Here is a 27,438-nt window from a genome sequence, read left to right as displayed (position 1 = left end):
ATTCCTTAGCCTGTGAGGTGAGGGGTACATATCAACTTCTTAGATGCTTGAAAGCGACCTTTGAAATCAACGGGACTAGTAGGTATTCAGCATCTTTTAAGGAGAGTCTGCACTATAGAGGCTCACCATCAGCTTGGCTGCTGTAGCACTGTGCTGTATAGACACTTGCTACCACAATGGAATGGGTTATTCCATTGCTGTAGCAAGTCCATCTCTCCAACAGGCAGGTTACGTCTAGACTGGCATGATTTTCCGGAAATGCTTTTAACGGAAAAGTTTTCCATTAAAAGCATTTTCGGAACAGAGCGTCTAGATTGGCACGGATGCTTTTCTGCAAAAGCACTTTTTGCGGAAAAGCGTCCATGCCAATCTAGACGTGCTTTTCCGCAAAAAAGCCCCGATTGCCATTTTCGCGATCTGGGCTTTTTTGCAGAAAATAAATCTGGGCTGTCTACAGTGACCCTTTTGTGCAAAAGTTTTGCGCAAAAGGACTTTTGCCCGAATGGGAGCAGCATAGTATTTCCGCAAAAACACTGACAATCTTACATGAGATCGTCAGTGCTTTTGCGGAAATTCAAGGGCCAGTGTAGACAGCTGGCAAGTTTTTCCGGAAAAGCGGCTGATTTTCTGGAAAAACTGGCCAGTCTAGACACAGCTGCAGTGTTTAGCTTGATGTAAGAATTATTCCATTAGCCTAGTGGTGTCTTCACTGGATCTTCCTTTAGCTTAACTACTTTGCAGTGGGCATGACATTTTTAACAGCCTAGATGTAGGCAAGCCAACCTCACGTGGCAGGGTAAACTTGCCCTGAATCCCACAGGAAGTTTAAACTGAGGGTCAAAGAAAAGAACGCTGGTGGTGAAAATCAAATTTAGGAAGATGGCTGTATCTGAAGATGATGCAGAGCAGTTTACAAATATTCCTAAAAATGTGTTTGCTTTCTGTTTATAACACAGGTGGCTAAATAAACTGGGATTAGCTGTAATTCCCCAGGCATCCAATGGAAAGAATGAGGAAGGTATGTTCACATCACAATTTTTTTGCATGGAAGTTTGGAACCATTTCATTTTTTTTCTTACCCTGTGAAATTTTTTTGTGCAAAATTTCTCGTTAACCCTGTTCTCCTTAAACTTTTAGTTAGTGGCTCATTAGTTGTTAGATGTTTCACTAGCACCAATAAGCCATCTGTGCCCTGAAATATCTGATTTCAATCAACCAAGGCATAGCCATTAATTGTTTGGCAACCGTGAAATGTATGGTTTAAAAGCGTTTCCATAATTTATTCATTAATGAAATATTACATATGTAGTGCTTTCTAGGCATAAAATGACAAAACCCTGCATCCCGGGAGTTTTACAGCCTAAATGGTTCACTCTGTGCGTATGAACACCAAAAGGTTCTGATACACGCGTCTCTTTAGGCACTTTGCTACTTCTGCGAATGAGGGATTTAGTTTGTACATAGAACACATTCACGTAGGCTAACTGTGCTGAGCTTGCTCAGTGCCATATGGTGTGGTATTACAAGCTGCTTTGTGCTGATAAAAATCACTGGTGGTGATATCTTGAGGTACCTGGAGAAGCAGAATGCCTCACAGTCTCCTTTGGGTAAACTGAGATACAGTTGTGTTTTTCCTTCCTTCTCTTTAACAGAAACCTCCATTCACTGGTTCCCTAACTTTCCCCCCAAACTTGCCACTTATGGATATGTTCCCTAGTGACTCTTCATTCAGGTATTAGAGCAGTTTGGGGCAAGTGGTGAGCATGTTGCTACATTGGATCTTAGGTCTTGTGACAGGGAACCCAATGTGATAGGTATGTCAGAAGAGGGAAGTTTGGTGCAGCTTTGCTGGAGCTGTATAGGCAAGCAACAGAATGGCTGGTTGGAAGAGTATGACAAAAATTTGACTGGCAGTCTCTCAGTATTATGGAAACAAATAGGAGATTAAAAATGAAATAACCAGGAAGCATACTATGCTAGCTGTGTTTGGGGAAATAGCTGAAGCAAAAGGAGAGAGAGGAAAATAAGAAGCAATTTAAATTAGGAAAGTCAATTGAGCTTAATAGGAACTATGCAAGTGGACGAAAGAGCTCCTATCCTGAGAAACTCTACTCAGCTAACCTCTACAGCAGGTGACTAAGTTATCAGCACTTTATCATCAGAACAGATGTAATGTTGTCTGGCATTTTTTTAGACTTTTAAAAGCTGACATACTTCATTCTTGTTTTAAGGAAAATTAATCCCTTCCCATCTCCTCCCCTGTACTCCTGAAATGTGTGTTGTTACAGGCCTATTCATCTTCCTCCTGTTAGCTAGGTGGGCACACCCCACATTTTGGGAAATTGCTTACATAGCCTAAGGACATGCCATAGTTCCCAGCACTCTAATGCTTTCCTTAGGGTCAGTAAAGGAGCTCTTGAATTCCTGCTTTTCTGGGGGAACATGTGAGGGAACTGGTTTCTGTGCATTTAGTTCCTCCTGCAATCCATGTGCAATATCCGAAGCCAGGTATAGATTTTACTGTTCTGGTGTGAGATGTGTATATAAAAAAAGAGCTGCAGAAAGAATATAAGAATATTTTCTTTATTAATCAATAGTTCCTTTGATTTCTTAAATGCTTCTACTTGCATGAAATTTCAATCTGTTATTCTAAACAAAATTTTAAAACATGTAGCTGGCCAAAGTTTGCAGTAAACAAAATTATAGCTTTGTTAAAAATAACTAAAAATAATGCTCTATTTCTGCCAATAATAAAATGCCAACATATGCAAAACTGCACAAAACCTGGCAAATCCCCTGCATGTCATTTTATCTACATCTTTATGACATCTTTCTTTTGCTTAAACTCTTCATGTCAGCGCTTTTTGCTAGCAGGTAAATGATTAGAACCAAAAAAGTGGCATACAGTATTCAATATATAAAAGAAGGGGGGGAAAAGAGAATGTACAACCAATAATTTATGGGAAAGAAGTGATAATTGATTGTTATCAACTGGTGATGTTAATTTATAATACTTCGTACCTGCATGGTGTCATGACATTTACAGAGCACAAAATGCTTCGTGAGCATAAAAACAGAAATTTTACAATCTCCCTGTGAGCTAGGTCAAAGATAGTAAGGTGGTATTTCCACCAGATGAATGCTACTGTTATTAAACGGCACAGAGTAACAGTGTGCAACAGCTGAGAAGAGGAAATGAAGAATACTGGTTCTACAGGGGCAGTCAAACCACAGGGGCAGTCATTACCTCTGTCTCCCATCACCCGCTGCTGCTGTCGTCATTGAACTTTGTTTAACTGATGCTTGCTAACCACACGATGGCTCCGTTCAGATCAGATGAACAGGTACAGGGCGCACATGTGTGTGTGTGACACATTATATGCAGCACAGGAAAGTATGTAAGCAGAATGAAATCTCTCATAAACACTTGCTCCAAGTTTGAATCTGAAATGTTGGTGACTGTTGAGGGACTGAAGCTAGTGAAAGCTGTGTTTTCCATTGGCTTCAGAAGTACCCTGCGTATTAGGACCATTTACATTTTGATTTCCTTTGTCATCTTCTTTGTCATTTTAAGTTCTGTGTCTCAGTTTCTCTGTCTGTAAAAGAGTATATCTGTATTAGAAGCTATGCCATGTTTGTGAATGCTTTGTTTGTTTAATCTAGTTTTTTAAAAAAATTCCTAGTAGCAGCAGTGAATAGTTCCACCAACTCTCTTGCTGTTTTTCTTTTGATTCATATTGTTGTCCCTCTACTGAGCAGTATAAGATGTTGGGGCCTTTCAGGTCAGTTTCCCCAAAGGAAAAAAATATGGTGAGGTAGAGGTGATGTGAAGTAAAACTTGTTTACTTCACTTTATGTAAATTAGTCTTAGGCTATGTCTATACTAGACAGTTTTTTTTAAAGTAGCCTTTTTTCGAAAAAAACTTCACCTGCATCTAGACTGCCATTGTGTTCTTTTGAAATTAAATCGAAAGAAAGCAGTAGTTTTTTCGACAGAGGTAATCCTCATTTTATGAAGAAGAATGCCTTTTTTGGAAAGAACTCTTTCCAAAAGTGTTGTTCTTGAATGCAATAGGGCTTTTTCGAAAGACAGCGTACAGATTGCCTGAGTGCTCTCCTTCGAAAAAGCGGTTGCTTTTTTGAAAGTCTTGTGGATGTCTAGACGATCTCTCTCGAAAGAGGCTTTTTTGAAAGAGCTCTCTTGAAAAAGTCTCTTTTGAAAGAGGCTTGTAGTCGAAACGTACCCCTAGAATGAAGATGGTCACAAACAGTATGCAGGAAATCTTTCTCCTCCAGGAATTCTGGCCAAAACACCAATGCCTCCTTTCCAGAGAGCAACTCTAACCCAGCAATTGACACTAGAGAGACTAAGGAAGAGAGCAAACTTGCCACAGCTTCCTCAAAATTGCAAAATTAGCAACAGAGCATTTCTTCATACTTGAACGCTGCATACACGCCAAGAAAAGGAACTGGTAAAACTATATGGCAGCATCATTTGATGACTTCTGCCATATTAATAAAATTAGAATATAAATACATTTCAAAACAAGTTGCCTTACAATAGTGGTGAGGGGACACTGTTGTGAAGTCATTAAGATAATGGGTTTGGGCCTTCAAACCAAAATAACCATGAAGTGCAGTTACATGCAATCAGAGGCAGCTCCATCATGTTACTGAATGTAATCCTATAATGATCCTCAACTGCTGAGCAGCTAAAAGGAATAAATAGGTTTCTGAATTTTTCCCATATTACTTTTTTCCCCTAGAATGCTATAGTGAAAGTGAACATGAAGATCCAGAAATAACAGCAGAGACACCACCCCCTCCGTATACAGCACAGCCGCAACCTCCTCAGTTGGTATGTATTACAGTAATTAGCTTGTTTCCAGTTGCTAAACAACTGGCACAAATGTCATCGCAACCTCTTCAGTAGGAGCACCTCTGACTAATAATTTATAATATGGGCGGTAGGCATTTATCTAATCTGCTTGTGAAACATGGATACACTTATTTTCTGCACCTACCCACTCCTTGATGTATCAGCCTTCTCTACCAACAGTGCAGAAGGGCGTGTCAGCCTTCACCATGACAGTGAACCGAGACTTGAGCACGTGAATGGAATTATTAATATGCATGAAGAGAAAACATAAAAGTTATAATTTTAGAAAGAAGTTGGAGGGGGAATGTATCTTTGATGGAAGTGGTGGTTTTCTCATTGTATATTGCGCTCCCTTCCTGGGTTAGTCCATAAAGACCTGCCCTCATTTAAATCCCTTCCAAAGAGTCGTCTCTTCTATGATACTAAAGGAATCTAGCTGATAGTCACTTAACCTATCGATTTTTATCTACTTATCTGATGAATATATGTCTCATTAGTATGGAAGGAAAGGGGTTGGTCTTGAGAGACGGACCTAAAAGCCTTGGAACAGAAGTGTGTGAGTGCGAAGTGAATGGAGAGAAGATGATGTCACGTGACAATGGTAAAAAAATCAGCGTGTCACTTTCTTCTAACACTGAGCAGGCAAACAATTAGAGGAAAAAAAATTACTAAAGCTACGCTGGCTGTCTCTTTCTGTCTGTTACTCCACAGAGCTTCTGTCTAGAATATACCTCAGTTCCCTCCTGCCTGGCTTCTGTTACAGACTAAAGTAAACAATACTTATATGCTCTTAGGTGAGAGAAAGGAAACATAACAATAAAATCACTCAGATCAACACCCACCATTTGTACTGCTCCCCTTCTTTGCACATTGTATCACACTGCCCCAGCCCTTCACTTTTCTTTATCTTTTTAGACTCTTTATCGATATATGTCTACACTACAGTTAAAAACGTGCGATTGACCTGGGCTCTCAAGGCTCGGTTGAGGGAAGTGTTTAGTCGCACGGTAGATATTTGGACTCAGGCTGGAGTCCTGACTCTAGGACCATGTGAGGTGAAAGGGTGCTAGAGCTCAAACTGAAGTCTGAGCCCAAACATTGACCTCCCAATTAAACAGCCTGTTAGCCTGAGTCCTGCAAGCTTGAGTTAGCATGCACAGTCCAGCCACAGGTTTTTATTTGCAATACAGAGATACTGTAGGGTAGTGATCTCCAACCTTTTTAACCACAAGATCACTTTTTTCATTTTAAGTGCAATGTGAGATCTACCTCAAACCCAAATACCTTTGCCCCACTCCCTTCCCCTGCTCCACTCTTCTCTGATGCCTCACTCTGCTTACTCCATCCCCCTTCCTCTCCCATTCTCACACACTTTCACCAGGCTGGGGTAGAGGGTGGGGGTTCAGGCTCTAGTCTTGGGCCAAGGAGTTTGGAGTGTGGGAAGGTCTCCGGGCTTAGCTCAGGGTGGGGGATTGGAGTCCAGGAGAGGTTTCAGGGTGCAAACTCCAGGCAGGGGTTTGGGTGCAGGAGTTGTTCAGGAAGCAGTCTCTGGCTGGGCACCAATTAACTGAGATGGCTTCCGAGTGCTGGATCAGTGGGGTTGAGGCAGGCTCACTCTTGCCCTGGCCTTGCACCACTCCTGAAAGCAGCTGGCATGTACAGCAGTGACTCCAAGGTGCCATGTGCTGCCCCTCATCTACAGGCACTGAGCGCACAGCTTCTACTGGCCAGGTTCCCTGCTATTGATCAATGGAAGCTGCAGGAGCAGTGTCTGCAAGCAAGGACAGCACATGAAGACCCCCTGCTCTGCCTTTCTTAAGGACTTCAGGGAAATACCAGCCACGTCCAGGAGCACAATTACCATAGGGCTAATGACTCCAGCCACAGTAGGTTACACATTTTACAACTCAAAGAATTAAATTTAAGCTTAAGAGAGAAATGAAAATTATGAAATGCACAGACCAGTCAAAAAATCAAAAATAACCCACTTTGCAAGCAGTAAAAGAAGTAACAACAACCCCCACATGTGTGTTGGATCAGGAGATGAGAGTGAAGGATAGTGTGTGTGTTTGTAAGAATGACAGACACACTCACAGTGTGTGTGAGTGACAGATTTGCATTGCCAAGCTCCCTCTGTCCCCTTCTCTGTGTGTGGAGATAGGGTACAAGAGTGGGGGAAGGAAGGACACCCTGATTTCAGTGTGCTCCCTCTTCTCCCTCCCACACACTGCACAGCAAGCAGGAGGCTCCCAGGGAGGCAGCTCCAAGGCAGAGGGCAGGAGTAGCATGACAGTGGACGGAAGGGAAACTGAAGTGTCAGTGCTTGATAGCTTCCTGGCCAAACCAGATCATCTGTCAGAGGTTCCAAGATCTACCTGTAGATCCCAAACTACTGATGGTGACCTCTGCCCTGGAGCATGGACTATGTCTATCTTTGTGTTTGGAAAACATCTAGCATGTTTTGACCACTAGTGCAATGACTCCAGACCAGTAATAAATAATAGTTGCTAATGTAAAATTGTAGTACAGTGACATGTGAACTGATCTTATTTCTAGTTCCTAGTAGACAGATACCACACCACAATAAACATAAGCATGCTTGGTACTAAGAGACTCCCTTATTGATTTGTCCTAAGGCAAAAGCCAAATTCTAAATGCCCCCTCACCCTGAGAGATTCTTCCTGAGCAAATTGAAGCATGCACATGGGTTGATCAGTGAAGCTTACACTGTTGTGAGTACTGTTCTGTGGATAAAAAGAGACTCTGTCTGCAGGGATATCTGTTTGGCACCCTGCACTAGAGCTAAATTTGCTTTTATAAAGTTAGGATTGTGTGTTACACGCTCCATTATTTTCCATTCTGGCTCAGTCAGATAAATTAATCTATACTTCCTCTCCTAAAACTGTTATCAAAGGCTGAACACTGTAAAACAACCCACCTGACGCTTTTAAAATGTGTATGGTTCCTGTCATGTAAAATTACAGATTCTTTATTCCCTGCACTAACTGAAGGTTAAATGTGGTCCATTGGCTATAAATAACAGAGACAAAGAGAACCTCAGAGATTCTACAAAAAGATTTATTCTGGGTCAAAGGCTCGTAGTGAATAAAATATCTTGAATTTTATCCTGCAGTGAATAATTTTCTCAAGCGTGCCAGCATTAAGCCAATGGGTTGTTATAATACTTTGTAGCTGCCCTTCCCTCATGTTCATCACAAAGATTTTAATTGAATCTGTATTTCTCCATAGGTGGGTTTATCATGTACTATTTTTAATATTCTCTTTCTGGCATGCTAGTGTCTTTCTGCTCCATTATTACAAAGGCTATTATTGGGTGTCTCCTTCCCTTTATGTTCTTCTGTTGAATGTGAAATCAGCTACCTCGGGAGTCAGGCTGGCTTTAGGATTTTAGCAGGCAGGGTGGTGGGGAGTGGGGTGGATGTGGTGGGCTGGAGGGGATTGGAAAAGGCACAAGCAAGATGGATGTTGTGTGGATTTCCTTGATCTGTCCCATCATCAAGCTTCTCTTTTCTTTCTTCCCCGTTCTTGTTTTATCTCTCCACCCCCTCATCACCTACCTGATGGAAACCAGTCTATTATCCCCTAGGCAACCTAGTTGTTTTTTAGAGCTGGTCGATAGGCTGTGTTGGCATTGAACTGTGCTACCCACAGCTTTCTGGCTTTTAGCTAGCAGAGCACATTCAGACACCAGAAGATCTGATTTTAATGTCCAATCAAAGTTCTCCTTGGCCAGAATTCCATAAATCACTAGAGGCAGCTATAGGTGCCGACTCTTTGGATGTACAGGGGCTGGACCACCTATGGAAAAAATGGTAGGTGCTCAGCATTCACTGGTAGCCCCGCTCATCATCTCTCCCCTTTCCTCAATGCCTCCTATGTGCCGGTGATCAGCTGTTGAGCAGGGTGCAGAGGCACTAGCAAGTGGAATGAGGGTGGGGTGCTCTTGAGAGAAGGGATGTAACAGGGTGGGAAGTCGTGGGGCAGAGCGGGGGGGTGGGATGGGGCCAGGTTGGGATTGGAGCCTTGGGAGAAGGAGTTGAGTAGGAGGGGGACTTGATGTGGAGTGGGAGACAAGCCCCCCACAGCACCTTAGGAAGTTGGCGCCTCTGGCAACAGCTGTTGCAGCAGCAGAGACACTGGGAAAATGAACAGCATATCTCATAAGGAGGTACATAAGAACATAAGAATGGCCATACTGGGTCAGACCAAAGGTCCATCTAGCCCAGTAGCCGGTTTGCCAACAGTGACCAGCACCAGGTGCCCCAGAGAGGATGGACAGAAGACAATGATCAAGCGATTTGTCTCCTGCCATCCTTCTCCAGCCTCTGACAAACAGAGGCCAGGGACACCATTTCTATCCCCTAGCTAATAGCCTTTTATGGACCTAACCTCCATGAAATTATCTAGCTTCTCTTTAAACTCTATTATAATCCTAGCCTTCACAGCCTCCTCTGGCAAGGAGTTCCACAGGTTGACTACATGCTGTGTGAAGAACTTTCTTTTATTAGTTTTAAACCTGTTACCCATGAATTTCATTTGGTGTCCTCTAGTTCTTCTATTATGGGAACTAATAAATAACTTTTCTTTATCTGTCCTCCCCACACCACTCATGATTTTATATACCTCTATCATATCCCCCCTCAGTCTCCTCTTTTCTAAACTGAAGAGTCCCAGTTGCTTTAACCTCTCTTCATATGGGACCCATTCCAAACCCCTAATCATTTTAGTTACCTTTCTCTGAACCCTTTCGAAGGCCAAAATATATATTTTTAGGGTGAGGAGACCACATCTGTACACGGTATTCAAGATGTGGGTGTACCATAGTTTTATACAGGGGCAGTAAGATATTCTGTGTCTTATTTTCTATCCCTTTCTTAATAATTCCTAGCATCCTATTTGCCTTTTTGACCACCGCTGCACACTGTGTGGAAGTTTTCAGAGAACTATCCACGATAACTTCAAGATCTCTTTTCTGATTTGTCATAGCCAAATTAGCCCCCATCATACTGTACGTATAGTTGGGGTTATTTTTCCTGATGTGCATCACTTTACAGTTATCCACATTAAATTTCATTTGCCATTTTGTTGTCCAAACAATCAGTTTGGTGAGATCTTTTTGGAGTCCCTCACAGTCTGCTTCTGTCTTCACTATCCTATGCAGTTTGGTATCATCCGCAAACTTTACCACCTCACTGCTTACCCCTTTCTCGAGATCATTTATGAATAAGTTGAAAAGGATTGGTCCCAGGACTGACCCTTGGAGGACACCACTAGATACCCCTCTCCATTCTGAAAATTTACCATTTATTCCTACCCTTTGTTTCCTGTCTTTTAACCAGTTCTCAATCCAAGAAAGGACCTTCCCTCTTGTCTCATGGCATTGTAATTTACACAAGAGCCTTTGGTGAGGGATCTTGTGAAAGGGTTTCTGAAAATCTAAGCATACTATATCTACCGGATCCCCCTTGCCCGAATGTTTAACCCCTTCAAAGAACTGTAATAGATTAGTAAGACATGATTTCCCTTTACAGAAACCATGCTGACTTTTGTCCAACAAATTATGTTCTACTACATGCCTCACAATTTTATTCTTTACTATTGTTTCGACTAATTTGCCCGGTACTGAAGTTAGACTTACCGGTCTGTAATTGCCAGGATCGCCTCTAGAGCCCTTTTTAAATATTGGTGTCACGTTGGCTACCTTCCAGTCATTAGGTAGAGAAGCCAATTTAAAGGATAGGTTACAAACCACACATAATAGTTCAGCAATTTCCCATTTGAGTTCTTTTAGAATCCTTGGATGAATGCCATCTGGTCCCGGAGATTTGTTAACATTACCTTTTTCTATTTGTTCCAAAACCTCCTCTAATGACACTTCAGTCCGGGACAGTTCCTCAGATTCATCACCCACAAAGGGCGGTGCAGATTTGGGAATCTCCCTAACATCCTCAGCCGTGATGACTAAGCAAAGAAATCATTTAGTTTCTCTGCAATGCCTTTATCGTCCTTGATTGCTCCTTTTATATCTCAATCGTCTAGGGGACCCACAGGTTTTTTAGCAGGCTTCCTGCTTCTAATGTACTTAAAATACATTTTGTTATTTCTTTTTGAGTTTTTGGCTTGCTGTTCCTCAAAATCTTTTTTTGCTTTTCTTATTACATTTTTACACTTGATTTGACAGTGTTTGTTCCTTTCTATTTATCTCATTAGGACTGGACTTCCACTTCTTAAAAGATGCCTTTTTGTCCCTCACTGCTTCTTTTCAAGGTGGTTAAGCCACGGTGCCTCTTTTTTAGGTCTCTTGCTATGTTTTTTAATTTGGGGGTATACATTTAAGTTGGGCCTCTATTATGGTGTCTTTAAAAAGTTTCAGGGATTTGGCTCTAGTCATTGTGCCATTTAATTTCCGTTTAACTAACCTCCTCATTTTTGTGTAATTCCCCTTTTTGAAATTAAATGCCAGAGTGCTGGACTGCTGAGGTGTTTTTCCCACCACAGGAATGTTAAATGTTGTTATATTATGGTCACTATTCCCAAGCTTCATTTGCAACTGCGGATGACTACATTACCCCCGCTAGTTTGAACTAGCGGGGTAGTGTAGACATACCCTAAAAGAGTATCATAAGGAGGAGGAAGAAAATTTGTTCTGCTTGGCCTCTGTGGTTAGGATGAGAAGCAATGGGCTTAAATTGCAGATATTTAAAACCAGGTTAGATGGACACCTGTCAGGGATGAGCTAGAGCAACTCAACTTTGGAAGCCTCAGGGGCTGCATTGATACTTACAGAACATGCTGAGGGGCTCAACTTAAGTGTGGTTGCATATGCAAGCAAATATATACAAATAGTTTCTCTCACACTGACAAGCATGAATACAAAGATCAAGGCAAGACTACACAACATACAGGCCCCATTTAAGTCAGTTCTGCTGATATTAATAAAATGCAATATTTACCCAATTTCTACCCATGTGACAGCACTTTTCATGAGCAATGACAGTCCAAGAATTTAACTACTAAAACATATCAACAGAAGATCATTACACTGACTACTTTTTTGTTTTGGCTCCCACTCGCCAGCCACGTAATGATCCCCCACTTAAACCCAAACTGCACCGGGGGGCAAAAATAACTGGCTGTGGGCAGCATACCACGTTATTAATAAATATTTTTAAACCTTTACCTTTTCTCTCTGCTGCCATGTCTCCTCTCCTTGCTCCATCATCTCCCCTCGTGCCTGCTGCCCCCCCCACTCCTCACCCTCCTCTGGGGCTCGTCTACACTGGCCCCTTTTCCGGAAGGGGCATGTAAATTTCATGAGTCGTAGTAGGGAAATGCGCGGGGGATTTAAATATCCCCTGCGGCATTTAAATAAAAATGTCCGCCGCTTTTTTCCGGCTTTTAAAAAAGCCGGAAAAGAGCGTCTACACTGGCCCCAATCCTCCGGAAAAAGCGCTTTTGAAGTAGGAATAAGAGCCTCCGGAAAAGGGCGCTTTTTCCGGAGGATCGGGGCCAGTGTAGACGCTCTTTTCCGGCTTTTTTAGAAGCCGGAAAAAAGCGGCGGACATTTTTATTTAAATGCCGCGGGGGATATTTAAATCCCCCGCGCATTTCCCTACTACGACTCATGAAATTTACATGCCCCTTCCGGAAAAGGGGCCAGTGTAGACGTAGCCCTGCTGTCCTGACTTCTGCCCTTCTCTCTGCCCTCAACCCTCCTGTGACCTGCTCCCTTCCACCAGCCTTTCTCTCCCCTCTGTGCCCACTCCTCCAGTAGCCCTACTCTGATCATGTGAGCTACTCCTCTTCTAACACCTCTTTCTATATGCCTGCCCTGCTTCTCTTCTCTGGTGCTGGTCCCTCCCCTGGAGGTGTCTGCCCTTCTGCTTCATGCCCAGAATCCCCTGGCACCTGTACCTTCCCTTAGCCCTGCACCCTCCTTGTGCCTCCCCTTTTCCTCAGTGCTCCTGCCCCCTTTGCCCTCTTTTTCCCTGTTGCCCATCCCCTCACCACTCTCTGCCCCCATTCCCCTCACGCCCCTGTGCCCTCACATATGCCTTGCTCCATCCCTACCTCTCATGCTCACCCCTTCTTTCAAGCCTTCTCCTCCAACCCCCAATGCCCTTCCCCTCTCCTCTTCTCTCCCCGAATCACCTGTACTTGGTCCCCTGGCATTTGTCTCTCCTCCAGCCTGTCTCTTGGTACCTTCTTTCTTCCCCCTCCCCCTCCGCACAAGCCTCTTCTTCCCGCACCCCATCCAAGCCCCTGCCTCTGCCCCTCCCACCGCTCCTGCTCCCACTCCTGCTCCCCTGCTTTCTGCGGGGCCGGACTGCAAACCGTGTGTGCTGCGGTGGCGGCAGCATGGCACTTTTCAGTTTTAAAATCCTGGGCGTGAAGTTACGTCTTGCCCAGGTGTCTCCCCGCCCACCTGCAAACAGCATGTATGGCAGCAGCAGCTGGCAGCGTGCACAGCACAGGTAAGGGGGAGCCGAGCCGAGGGAGCTGACTTCCGGGTGCAGGCTGCGGGCCCCCCTTAGGTACGGGGCCTGATTCGTCTGAATTGGCCAAATCGGCTTAAGGCCTGTCCTAGATACAGGTTGTCTTGACCTCTTCCCAAACACTAATGTTCACGCATCTGTCTTCCCATTTGATCTTCAAGATCTGGCAGAGGCAATGTTGGTAATAACTCTCAAGGACTTTCAAGTGAGGTCTATAGGTTGTCCAAGTTTCAGACCCATACAATAGTGTTGGGAGAAAATATTGGCTTGATAGACAAGAAGTTTGGTGTCTGTTCGAATATCGTGATCTTCAAAAACCCTGTATCATACATGAGCAAAGGCCGCACTGGTACAGCTCAGACAATGTTGGATTTCTATATCAGTATCTGCTTTGGATGAAAGATAACTTCCAAGGTAGAGAAAATGATTGACATTCTCCAGTGCGCCTCTGTTGGTTTTAATAGATGGGGCATATGGTACCTCATTTGGAGAGGGCTGATCGAGCACTTGGGTCATCTTGATGCTGAGGGTGAGACCAAGACATGCATGAGTATGTTCAAGATATCCTGAAGATCTTTCTCAGAATGGGCAAAAACTGCATTGTCATCAGCATACTGAAGTTCCACCACAGACGTAGTGGAAATCTTACTTGTAGCTCTCCATCTGCTGAGCCTAAACAGCTTTCCATTCATTATGTAGATGATTTCAACACCATTGAGGAGCTTCCCTGCAATTAGGTAAAAAATGACAGCAATAAAGGCCATGAACATGGTTGGGGCGATGATACGGCCCTGTTTGACTCCTGTTTGTACTGGGAAAGGTTCACTCAGGGAGCCAGTGCTGCTCAGAACAGTCATGTTGTCATGAAACGACTTTAGGGAATTGATGTATTTATCAGGACACCTAAACTTCGCAAGTACAGTCTAAAGGGCATGGCAATTCGCTATAGTTATTGTATCCCTAGTGTAAATAATTTTAAACTCTGCAAGCATCTGAATGAGGCTCAAGTGCTCTGGAAAAACATTTTAATATAGTTACAAGAATGCAGTTAGTTCAGGATTAGAGCTGGAGGACTGACCTTTTTTGTTGAACTATGCAGATGTGGGTTGGCTAAAACATTTAATACTTTTTTCTTAAAGTCATTGAATTGTTTCCATCAAAACAAAGCAAAATTGGAAATGTCAAAATAAACCCTTTTGCCATTGTCAAAATGGAACATTTCAGTGCTGGGACTTAGATACAGAAAGGGATTTACCCCCCATTCACAGAATTGGAGCAAGTGGTGATGCTTGTGCTGTAGTTCTGCCCTCTGTGAGAGATGAAAGAAGCAGAGAAATACCTACTCTGCAGCAGGCACTTGGAGCCTGGGCAACCATCTTCCCAGGTGAGCACCTGAACCACTGCATTACAGAGTTATTCCCATTCTCTTTCTCTGGCCCAATGAATATTTTATACAAACTGTAATATCTTTGGCAGTAGAGATTGATAGAGACCCATTCCAAAGTAGCCTAGTGGTTAAGTCATCCTCTATCATGTTGCCCTTTTATCTCTCTTGGTAAAGTCCCTTTGAATTTCCTCTGTCTTCTCTGGGTGTGACCCTTTACTCTTACTCTTTGTTTTCTGTCTTAGGCAGTTTTTGGGTCATGACAATATTTTGCCTTTCACCCATGACTTCTTACTTTCTTAAGTAGCTTCTTGTGAAGGATCTTGCCTGTTGTCCCTCATGCAATGGGGATTTGACCTGATTATAGCCATTGGTAGCCAGCTATCAGTTTAGCTGCACTAGTGCATCTGCCTTTTGTAGACAAGGTATAAAACCCATGTAGAACAGATACCTGTGGTCATCAGACCACAGATCATTAAAGCTGGGAGAACTAAAATCTATTGAAGTTTTGAGATACCAAGGAAACAAACCCAAAACATAAGCATTTCATTGGTGATGTCCCCTGCTTAAAACAGGGGTTTCACTAGTGCAAATGGTGGATGTGCATGTCTATCCTGGAGTTTGCACCATTTCTGCCCTCCTAATGATTGTCAACCAACGGCTTTAACCAGAGCTGGTCCCTAGTAAAGACAAGGCCTTAGCTGATATTTTAAAGCCACATGCCTGCATGAAAGTGTAACCCACACACCTAGTGTGGCACCTAGACCATAGCAACAGTTAAGCTCAAGAGACCTCTACAGCATAGGCTGGGAGCCAGCTGGCTTTTAGCTCAGAGGGTAGAGACTCCTATACTCTGCTTCAGAGGTCCCAGGTTCAAATCCACCGAGGGTGGTTACAAGAGGGGGCTTGTCTGGGATCTCAACTGGGTCTCTGAAGCTTGGGATGTGCTTTCTTACCTAAGGGAAGTATATAACCCACACACCTACGGTATGTCTAGTCTGCACCCCTCTGCCGGCAGAGGGATGCAGATTAGGCTGGGCAAAATTGCTGATGAAGTGGGGATTTAAATATCCAGTGCTTCATTAGCATAAAAACAGCCACCGCTTTTTTCCGGCATGGAGCTTTGTTGGAGAAAAGCGGCAGTCTAGAGGCTGATCTGTCACTAAAGAAAGTCTTTTCTGATAGATCCCTTATGCCTTGTAAAAAAAAATGCCCAGAGGGTAGAGGCTCTTATACTAAGCTTCAGAGGTCCCAGGTTCAAATCCGGCTGGTGGTGATTACAAAAGCGTGTATGGGGAGAATTTGTTGATTTGTGACTGTGCACTTTGCATACTTTGAAAATGTGGGAAACTTTGTGCAAATATAAATATATATATATATATATATATATAATGCTATCTTCTATTTTATGGGCCATTATAATACATAAAGAAAGAGGGTTAGATAACATTTCCCTCCTTCAATTTGTTCTGGAAAACAGGTTCAGCAGCAGCCCTTCTTGATCTCACCTCTATCAAGTGAAGCATCTCTCTCTTCCCTGGAAAGCACCATGAAGTCAGAAGGTTCCACTTCCTCCTTGCTAACCAAAATGTCTTATCCAGAGAGACAGTCTTGGCTTGACATAGTTAACATCTCTTCTGCTCCGGAAGAGGTTGATCCACCTTTATCCTTTTGTGTTCAGATTCATGCTGGTGATCATTCAATGGCAGACTGTAGTGAAATGGCAGAAAGCCGGCTTCTCAAATCTAATAAAGAATCTCAGAACTCTTTAAGTAAAGACACAACTTCATCGGACAGCAGCAGAGATTGTCTAACTGTGCCAGAAGATTTGATAGGAACGAAGACACTATCCAAAGGTGAGTGCATCAGAGAGGCAACTCTCTGCAGGACTGCACACATGAATTCTGCATTTTCCTCTCTTCTTTTTAATTTTTCTCTAAATAGTTTGCCAGTGGAATTTGACTGATGAGTGAATGTCTGTACAATGCACTGAGTACATGATCTGCTGTCACGACCAGATTGTGGACAGGTACATCTAGTTATTAGAGTCAGAGTCCACATCCACAGTCATGAGACAGAAATCAAGAATTAGGTGGGTCAGGATACTAAGAGATCTGAATCAGAAGGTAAACCTGCAATTGAAACCAGAGTTGGTAACCAGAGTCAAGCCAGGTCAGAATACCAGGGGATTAAAGGTAGGAGACAAACCTGAAATCAGAACCACAAGTCAGATGCCAGGAAATCAAGCTGGGGGAGTGGAAGCGGGAAGCACACAGTGCACAGCAGGGTGTCCTAGTTGTTCAGACAACTTCCAGTTCCTGATGCTGGCTTAAGTCGGGCCAATTGGCTGTCCTGGGATTCTGCCAATAGGACTTCAGGAGCAAAGCCTCAAATTTGGACTGGGCTTCATGGGTTCTGGGTAAAGAGTTATCAGCAGGCTGTCAAAGGGAGTGTTGGCATCTCCTGTGAATCCTGTGGGCTGAAGTTCAAGGCCTGTGAGTCATGACGTCACTCCCTCTCCTAAGGGTGCACTCTGGGTGACATAGGTCCAGAGTTCTGAGTGGGGCTTCTATGGCAGACCCAGATCAGGGCAGGATTGTAAATATTCTCATCTGGCTCTCAGGTGCATCCCCTCTGCACTGTAACTTTCCCAGTTGATCAGGTACCAAAATTTACGCAAGCTGACTTTGGAACTGAGGACTTCATGGACAATGTATTCCTCCTAATCTTGTACTAACACCAGTATGGGTCGTGATTGGGCTTTATGGGGAAATGCATTCTGAGTGCAGAGTTATATCAATGAGTGTGGAAAACAAGGTGGACTCTAAGGGTGTGTCTAGACTACAGGTTTTTTTTTTTTAAATAGAAAGAACACTGAAGTTTTTTTGATTGCAGTAAACCTCATTCTTCAAGGAATAACGCCTTTTTTTAAAAGTACTCTTTCAAAAAAAGGTGCTATTCAATGCAAACTGTGCTTTTTCGAAAGAGAGTGTCTAGATTCTTTTTCAAAGAAGTGGTTCGCTTTTTTGAAAATTCTGCTTGTAGTCTAGATGCTCTCGTTCGAAAGAGGCTTGTTGTCTAGACATAGCCTAAGAGATTGAGAGAGTCAGAGCTCAAAGATGACCAGAGTGATTTGTCACCAAATCTGGCATGGTCCAAGGAACCAGTGATCTAGTTTCTGAGATGGCCTGTCTGCCTGGCTATAGAAACTTTGAGATTTTTCTTACATAGTAGGCATAGTCTTGTTGCTGATGCTGGTCCATGTGCCTTTTGTAGTCTTCATTTGCCTTCTCAGGGTAACCCTTCACCTCTTATTGGATGCTATGGATGTGTTTTACTAGGTCTAAGGCTAATGAAGGCAGTTTGAGGATGCTGATAGTGGTGGGTGAAATCAGGAGTGGTACCCATTATCATCAAATAAGGTGTTGTGGCCTGTGTATACAAGAACTCGACATATGGAGATAGTGTAGACCAGTCATCCTGTTAGTGATTGGAGTAGCATCATAGATATTGTTCTACAATCTGACTGATTCTTTCTATTTGGATGTTTAACTAAGGATGAAGTGGGTCATTTTTGAAAAGCAACCCACCATCAGAATTGTCATGAAACCACTGGATTCTGCTAGATCCACCACAAAGTCCAATGAAATGGCCTCCCAGGTCAGAGATGGGGCATCTAGAATTTGGGGGAGTCTGTACAGCTTCTGCCATGGGCTGATGTTGTGGGCAAGCAGCAACAAAGGTCTCTATTGTGAGGTGCATGTGGGGCCACCAGAAGTACTTGGATATTAATTATCAGGTTTTATGTCACCCCAAGTGTCCTTCCAGTATAGAGTCAAGGCAGCTGAAGCACTTTCACTCCTTCGGATCCCGGGGGAACATAAACGTGATCCCTTACAAACTTACGTAATGTGGGTCTCGGTCAATAATGGCCATCTCGTTGGACGGAATTGCAGAGTCCAAACAGAATGGATGAGCATTAGCAGATCCTGGCAGTGGGTCTCACTGAGGAAATTATCATACTTGAGAATGTGGGCTGGTTCTGGAGTACGGCCTTGTGTGTCAGAATCATACCTTTTGGGACAAGGCATCAGCCTTGCTATTTCTAGTGCCAGTGAGGTAGGTCAAGATAAAGTAGAACCAGAAGAAGAATGGGGACCACTGGAAGTGTTGTTTTATGCTTGGGCCCTAAGCTGTATTTGATTATTTTTTTTACATCAGTAATACATGGACTTAGATGATGGGCCCCTTCCAAATAGTGACACCACTCTTCAAAGCCAGTGTTCCTTGACAAGAGTTCTTTGTCCAAGATCTCGTAGTTTTGCTCAGGAGGGATAAGCTTCCTTAAATATAGGCAATGGGGTGCAGTATTTGCTTGTGTCCATGCCTCTGTCAGAGGACTGCCCCAATTACTCAGAGTTTGCTGTTCAAATGTTTGTCATTTTACTTTTTTGCTTGTACACACTACAGTGATATTCTCAATAACCTAATAATATTTAGTCTTGCCATGAGTTCATGGGACTGGACTAGAAGACCTCTTGAGGTTCCTTCCAGTCTTATGATTCTATGCCTCTATAATCTCTATACCATGAATACTAGGGTAATACTACACATGGCAATTCTGTTGTTTTGACAATTACTTGTATCCTTATGACTTAGCATTTGCAGTGTTGTTGTGGGCTGTGTGGATCCCAAGATATTAGAGAGACAAGGTGAGTGAGGTAGTATCTGTTACTGGACCATCTTGTCTCTTTCACCCCCAGAAGTTGCTCCAGTAAAAGAAATTACCTCATCCACCTTGTCTCTGCGATAATTAATAGGCACAAGGATATGTAATAAATTAGGAATACAATTTGTCAGAATAAAATCTGACAAAGGTAAAACACTACCAACCACTAAAACAAAGAAGAGGAAAATCTCGAAACTTTTTGGTATAACTGTCTTGTAAAGTTATAGAGATTCCATTGGTACCCTGATTTAAAATGATGGAACATATTTTGGAGAAAAGTAATGTTTCCTCCTCCCCCATTGCCTAGCTGGCAGCTGTCAAAAACTGCAGAGTACTTGTAAATTGATCCCTTGCTATTGATGGCCTGTGATGGAATTCCAGAAATAGATAACTTCAATAAGGTAGTCACTATGGCAACTGAATAACTTCAGTGTTTGCTTGTGTGCATCATAACCTGCTATCGAGTAATCCATTTACATACTGTACACGTCTTTCGCTCCTTTATTTGGTTGGTGGGGGTGGAGTAGAGAGTGAAAGCTTTTTATTGAAGTAGGTTTTCAGGGGGGGAAAGTGTTTTCAGGATAGATAAATTTCATGGCTTTTCAGCTATAAGAGATGAGAAAACTGAGGATTTGAGATGAGCATATTGGAAAGAATAAAATACTGGTTCTGAGGCTCATTGAACAAGACGATCCCACTTTAGGTGTCCGAATCCCCTCAGAAGCATATTCTAAGTGGAGCAAAGCCCAGGCAAGCCAGGCGTAAAAGACCTCTACTTGCAATTTGCAACCGAACAAAATGATAGTTTTAATCTGTGAAATAAGTATACCATAGCTTGAAGATTTGTTAATGAAATCTGTATTGGTTCTTCCCTGAACTTGTATTATAGTTCTTCACTTGCATGCCCCTCTCCTTTAGAGATGGGGGGTAAGGTCATAAGTTATATATTGCTGCTCTTTGAAAGCCCAATACTCTTATAGCCTAATGACCTGAATCAGTGTAACCATTACAATTATAGAGTTGTTGAAGCATTCTGCTTCATTCACATGCCTTCCTCCTCACTCTTAGGGTGCATCTACACTGCACCGTTATTTTGGAATAACTAGTGTTATTCCGAAATAACAATGTAAGCATCTACACAGCAATCCTGTTACTTTGAAATAATATTGAAATAACAGATGGCTTATTCCGACTTCTGTAAACCTCATTCCACGAGGAATAATGTCTATTCCGAAACAGCTATTTTGAAATAGCTGCAGTGTGGATGCTCTACGGCTGCTATTTCAAAATAGCTCCTCACCAGGGCCATTCTAAGTAATTTCTCCCCAGTGCTTCCTGGTGCTCTAACTCGAGATAGTGCATCCACATTAGGGGAGCCTGCCTTGGACTAATTTTGAGGCTTCCCTGTAGTGTGGATGTTCTATTTCAAAATAAGCTCTTTTGGAATATATCTTCCGGAATACTGTATTCCAAAGTAAGTCTGCAGTGTAGATGTATCCTAACACACACTAGTATATTAAAAGAAGGGAGTTACTTATCAAGGACTTTGTAGGATGGGATATGAATTAAAGAAGGGTGTCTGGTGGGTAAAAGTTTCATAACCCCAAATGAGAATTTCCACAGTCTGACCCTTTCATTAAAAAGCCCAACTCAGGTTAATTGTATATATGTACAGCTTTGTCTTCAGCTGAGTTTAGCTGCAGGTTTTGCCATTATCTATCAGGTTTGTGTGTGCCCCTGGGTGACTCTATATATGTGAAGAAAAACTTAGTGATTAAAAAAACAGATTCAAACAGTTACTTTAATTCTGGATGATGATCAAAACTAAACAAGGATTTTAGCTTTACTGATATACTGGCAAGATTAAAAAACACAGTGACACTAGTTTAAAAAAATGTTCTGCTTAAAAAAAAAACCCGACTGTATAATATTGAGTTGATAAGAATATATGCTGAGTGATAATAAATATCATGATTAGGAAGTAGCATTTCATGGACTCAGGAAAACAGAAATGAAACAAACCCAATACTCTTTTTTCGAAATGGCTGTGTCCTTGAGAGAAGCAAAGGATTCAGATAAATGTTCAGACTCAAATTATATAAACTGAAATGCTGAATGGTTTGAGTGCTTTTAAATATTATTGTTAGTATTGAATCCACTGCTCTATATTCTGAGGAACGCTCATGTATCGTAGAGATAAGTGTGGCACACAAAAAAAAGATAAGGGAGAAGGTGGAGAGAAACATTTTCTGTAGAGAGCTGTAGCAGGTTTCTCACTCTGAAATAGGAAGTTGATTCCATCATCTTCTGCTTTTTATAGAAATTAATATTGCAGTATTATTGCCTGCTGCACATAAAACAAAGGAATCAAAACTCCATCTGGCATAAAGAAAAAGAGAAGTAAACAGCAGTCAGTTAAAAATATAAATATGTATCTGACTACGTGCTCTGTATCCAGGGGTTTGCTTTCCTCCTCCCTGGCAGTAAGATATACTCAATAACCGATCCCTATAATTTTTATTTCTTTTGGCAACTGTTGGAACAAAGTGCCTGATTATGACCACAACCACAAATAATAACAATAAAGAAAGAAAGGAAGCAGAAGATATTGGAACATTTATTTATATTTATATAGGTTTCTTCTACAACAGCAATAACATCCTTCTTCCAGAGCACTTCCTGAGGATTTATGACTTGCTGAGGATATTGGCCTTACTGCAAGAAATTCTTCCAGTGAATGATTCTCATGCTGGTTCCTGTGTTGTTGTTTTTTAGCCAATAACATTTGATCATCTGTCACATGCTCATAATTAGAGATGTTGTAAAACTGGAGTCTGTTCTTCAAACTCTTTCGACTTTGGCAGGAGTGGCTCTTTGGGAAGGAATTTGTTAATGAGATCTGGATCTGAAAAGTTCCTGGTTTTCAGAATTGACATTTTCTTCCCTTGGCCTGTCTCATCTCTGATAATAATGCCATAGGCCAGATTCTCTAATGTGCCTTGATCCTCTTTTCCTGCTCTGACTATGTAAAGAGGTCAGATGCTGGTTGTAGCTAACCAACAGAATTCTCTTGGTGGAGTTCCGCTGCAGGAGAGAATCTGGTGCTGCATGTGGTAGGTAGCCCTGTAGGTGGACATGGCTAGCCTGAGCTTTATTCTTGTAAGCGGAGGAATGGTCCCGCTATTGTGGGGAACTTTCCTGGCTTCTATACCCCGGTGAAATGGACCAGCGAAAGGATCTGAGTCCTCGCTCCCACTTCCTTTACCCCATGGCTTCCTGATCCTGAGGGCTCCCCCTCCACTCTGGCACTTAGCTGTTCGCAAGTACGTTCGCAACCAGTAGTCCATGAGGTAGACTGGCCCCTCGTGTTGGCTCAACAAGCACCCGGTATCCATCGAATCTGCTTAGCACCTGGCAGCGTCCATCAACAATCTTCTCACTCCAGGGAGGTATAACTGTCTCCCTGCCACCTTAACATAGCCAATCTGTCCTGTGGGACCAGGAAAACATCCTTGTCTCTCCACTTGGGCCAGTACCCGCTTCAATGCAGCATCCCTCCTAGGCTCCCCATGCTGGTTCATTTCTTGGGTACCTTCCCCCACTAATAGTAATTCTTTCAACTCTCTTATTATATTCATCCCGAGAATTCCTGGTGCTCTGTTCCCCATCAAAGTCTTCTCTGAAGCTGGATCCTTTAGGATAAAGATGCATTTTCCCGGGATTATCCGAACCATATACCCTACATCAGCTTCAAGGCACCCCACAACAGGGAGAGCTAATCCATTAGCTGCTGTTAGCTGTACAAACCGGGTATTATGCATGGTCAGATCTCTCTCTTTTAAGTAGTTTTGGAAATATGATTCAGAAATAGTGGTGACTTCTGAGCTGGTGTCTATCAAACAGCGGGTCCTCACCCCTGCAATGGTTATTTCCACTGTCAAGCAGTGTCCAAAAGCTCGACCACAGAAGTTATCAAATGCACTAGCATCATCAGGGTCCTTTTCCTCACTGCTGGCATGCTGCCCTTTTCCGAGGGACAGCCGTAAGAACCCTTCTGTCCCCGCTTGGCCTTCCCCTGATGTGCTACTCGATCTTGGTGTCTCTTGGATTTCAGACGCTCGGGATTCCAGTCCCCTCATCAGTGGACAATCTCGGCTAGTATACCCTGGCCTTTCACAAGTGTAACAAATGTACCTTCCCAGCTCATCCTTTAGTGGGGGTCTTTGGGACCCTGGGGTTCTGGGGTATTTTGGCCTAGTAGTGAAGGTGGAGGATTTATCATTCACCACCTCAGTCATTACTTTCAGCATCTCCCCTTGCTGGACTGCTAGTTTTTGGATAGCTTCACTTAAACTTTCCAATGTTAACTGTGTTTGTGGCAGGGCCTTTTCCCCAGTAGTTGCACTGACTAGGCCCCCACTCCGTGTTCGGGAGTTAGGCTTGCCGGTCTCTTCCAAAGGAGCCTCCTCTTCTTCTGACCACATAATGGCAGCCTCCATGAGTTCAGGGAACTTCTTCCCAGGCTCTTCCTTCAACCTTCTCTTCATTTCACAGCGGAGGGAGTCATCTCGGAGCCCCAACACCATCTGTTCTTTCAGCGCCATATCTGCGTCTGAAACTCGTTGAGGGTCTCGCCACTCCATTTTGCTCATTCTCTCCTGGAGTTCATAGGCATATGCCCGGAGAGTTTCACCAGGCTCCTGCTTTCTCTCAAAGAACTCCTTTAGCCGGTTCCAATAGGTACCTTGTCTCCATATACTTCTAGAAGGAGTTCAAATACCTTTTTCACATCTTTCTTGTCTGCCATTGCCATAAACTTTACTGTGGCCTTGGGCTGGCCCTTGAGGTGCTCTTCTATGAAATCCACATGATCTTCTTCAGGTATTCTTAGCACATGTAGAGCTGCCTTCAGACTTCACCCACTCCTCTACCGTAATGTCTCCTGGCCTAGTTGGGAAGCCACCAAACTCTGCAACCTTCCGCTCCCATGGGACATAAATAGTAGGGGGTTTCTTAGCTTCTGCTGCCTGTTGGTCTATAACTGCCTTGATGTAGCCAGACACGAACCCCATCTTGTTTTTCGCCCCCCGTCCCAGAGAGCAAGAGAAAGGCAGTCAGCCTTTGATGCCCTGAGAAACCAGGTGTGGTGCCTGTCCCTGACTCTACCATAAACAGAAACCAGACAGTAAATGGGCTAGTTGACGACTGGGAGGCCTCCCGTCACCGTGATGGCTAGTATCAGTAATTGACACGCCTGCACTCTCAGGAGAGGAATCTTCGCCCATCACATACCAGAGGTGTCCATTGTCTGCATTTTCCCAAGTGTGAATTATGCTTTCACCCTTAGTGGGAAACTTGGCATTCAAAGCCATTTTTCCTAATTGGCCACTTGAGACCAGGAAGAAGCCTACGTGACCCAAGGGGTATAAAGAGGGGTATAGTAGTCCACCCCATTTGAGCTCCAATCATCTATACCTGCTGGCAGGTATTGATTGTCCCCCAAGGTCTGTGGGACGCCCAACCTCATCCTACTTCTTCCTGAGGGATTGAGAGAAAGACGCTGGCCACGCCAAGTCTGGAACGCAGGGGTGAGAATATATACCTGCTATGTGTCTATTTTGCATGCATTTAATAAAAGCTCAGAGAACCAAAAGGGTTTCATGGGACCTATAAGTAACTTATTAGTGTAATTTCTGTCCTGTCCTTTGTAGTGGCTGTGTTATCTGTAACACAGTAGTAGCATTTAATAACTAAGTTTACCCTGTAACAATAAAATAGTAACTGTTTAAGCTTTAATCTGACTCCTTCAGTTGCTGTAACAGAATCAAGCACAATTTAAAAGAACTTCAGCCGGTCATAAAGGACTCACTGCCCTGTCGGCTGACACTTGACCAGTGATAAGGCTTCTCTATGCTCTGCTCTAGCTTGCTGTAATGCCTCGCTTTGGTCTGATAATCTGCACTGAAGTTCAGCAACCTGGGTCTGTAGTTCTTCAATTCCAGCCATGGTAGAGCTCTTGACCAGGCCTGGATGGTGCTACCAGAACTCAACAAATAAACCAATGGGGTGGACCCTTTGAATAGGGTCCTGTTCGTGACGCCAATTATGTAAGCGGGGGAATGGTCCCGCTATTGTAGGGAACTTTCCTGGCTTCTATACCACCCCGGTGAAATGGACCAGCGAAAGGATCTGAGTCCCCGCTCCCACTTCCTTTACCCCACAACTTCCTGATCCTGAGGGCTCCCCCTCCACTCTCTTGAGTAGCAGAGCCCTCGAAATCCCAACAAGGCTGGGCCCAGGTTTCCTGGGGCTTAATCCCCGACCCTGTAGTCACTAGGGGCAGGAGTTAGGGTGTCCCCACTCCGAGGTGCTCTCTTTACACTGCAGGCCTTCTTGGCCCAGTGATCACTTCATAAGGTTCAAAGCAAATACAATTTATTAAACATCAACTGATTAAAGAGAAAAGAATAAGAAAAAATGAGAATGGTTAAATGAGAACACACAGCCCTGCTCTGTAGCACAGGGACATCAAAACAGCAGCCTGCAGAGTGTAAGGACAGTTCACAGTCTCTTCCTTAGAGGCCCTGGATGTGCTGCAGGCTGGACAGGCTTGCTCTGGCAGTGACCACACAGCCTCAAGCTCTAAGTGGCCAGACCCCTCTCCCAGTCCAGAGCCTCTCCCCACACTTTGCAGTTCCCAGCTGCTCACCACATTCAGCTGCAGGCTGTGCTGCTTGGCCAGTCTCTAGCTCCTTGTGTTGCTTCTCTGTTCTTTTTGGCTCTCTGAGCACTGCCAGTCTGCTGCTCCTTGAGCTGTGTGTGTCTGGCTCTGCTGCTGCAAAAACTGCCCCTCAGCACAGCTTGCACTCCTCTTAGCAGTCTCTTAGCTCTCTCCTTGCTCAGAGAGACCCTGAACAATCCCAGCTCACAGGGAGGACGGGTCCTGGCGTCTTGCTTTTCTCACTGGCCTGTCCAAATTGTCAATCAGGCTGAGCTGGAGTGTTGGCTGCTTTCCATTGTCTCTTGGGTCTGTCAGTCTCATGGACCCTTCCCCTTTTGATACTGGGAGCTGGCAAGCCAAAAAACTCCCACAGAGTTTAAGTAAGGGGCTAACAGTCCCCTTACATTCTGATAACTCTGATAGATGTAGGAAAGGATCAAAGTTTTAAATTAAACATTTACCTTTACATTTTTTCAGAACCTTGCAAATTTGCTTTTAATTGAGTGACTCCAGTCAGGTTTCAGTTCTTTAAACATTGGCTCAGTTCTGAACCCAAAGTACAAGTAGGGTAAATGGCCTGGCATTTAACGTTTGCAATGACACATCTTTCCTGTTTCTTCAATTTCTTCCTTTTATGAGGTTGAGTTTTGCAGCTCTGCATTCATTAGGACCAGTTTGTTTAACCTTGGCTCTCTTAAGTCAATTATTTCCCAGCTTCTTTTGTTTGTGCTCTTGAGAAAGCTGTAATTAACTTCCCAGGGACATCATCAAAATCTTGAAACAGAGCTTGTTAAAAAATGAACAACAAGATTTTAGTCTCCCTAGTTTCCTCTTAACCACAGGTTCCATGTCTTCTATCACCACTGAAAGCACACAGTGGCATTCCACAGTCATAACTGAGAAAGGAGATGAGATGAGCGAAAGAGAAAGGGAACCATGAGTAGGAGGTGCAGAATTATCTCTTTCTCCAGCTCCCCCTCTGATCTCTTTTCTCTTCCGTGAATATGAACACCAACATATTTTGATGATTTTGGAAGTGGAATTAAAAATTCTGATCTGTCCTTCAAAGTGCTAGTCCCTTGGGAGGTGCCGTACAGAAATGTTGGCACCCTGCCAAGGGGGAAGGAGGAGGCAGGAAAGGGGACAATTACTCTTGAGCCCAGTGATTCAAAAGGGCCTGGAGTCCTGGGCACTTTGAATCATTGGAGG

The 27,438-nt window shown here is 43.4% G+C and overlaps 1 protein-coding gene across 6 annotated transcripts in view; it reads left to right on the top strand.

Moving 5' to 3' along the window:
• The window catches only part of IPCEF1 (interaction protein for cytohesin exchange factors 1), a 102,618-nt gene that overhangs the window by 57,398 nt on the left and 17,782 nt on the right, over positions 1-27,438 (top strand). For 5 of the 6 annotated variants that reach the window (XM_075924477.2, XM_075924475.2, XM_075924476.2 and 2 more), the window contains 3 exons: positions 957-1,018; positions 4,767-4,858; positions 16,260-16,635. In XM_075924477.2, the coding sequence (XP_075780592.1) occupies positions 957-1,018; positions 4,767-4,858; positions 16,260-16,635 (530 nt within the window). The remainder of the gene's footprint in view (positions 1-956; positions 1,019-4,766; positions 4,859-16,259; positions 16,636-27,438) is intronic. The other variant, XM_025180647.3, reaches the window with a different exon arrangement.

This window comes from Pelodiscus sinensis, chromosome 3 (assembly GCF_052426305.1).
Source record: "Pelodiscus sinensis isolate ZL-2025 chromosome 3, ASM5242630v1, whole genome shotgun sequence".
Classification (NCBI taxonomy): Eukaryota; Metazoa; Chordata; order Testudines; family Trionychidae; genus Pelodiscus; species Pelodiscus sinensis.
Note: the sequence above shows the minus strand (reverse complement) of the source record. Positions and strands in the feature narration are given on the sequence as shown.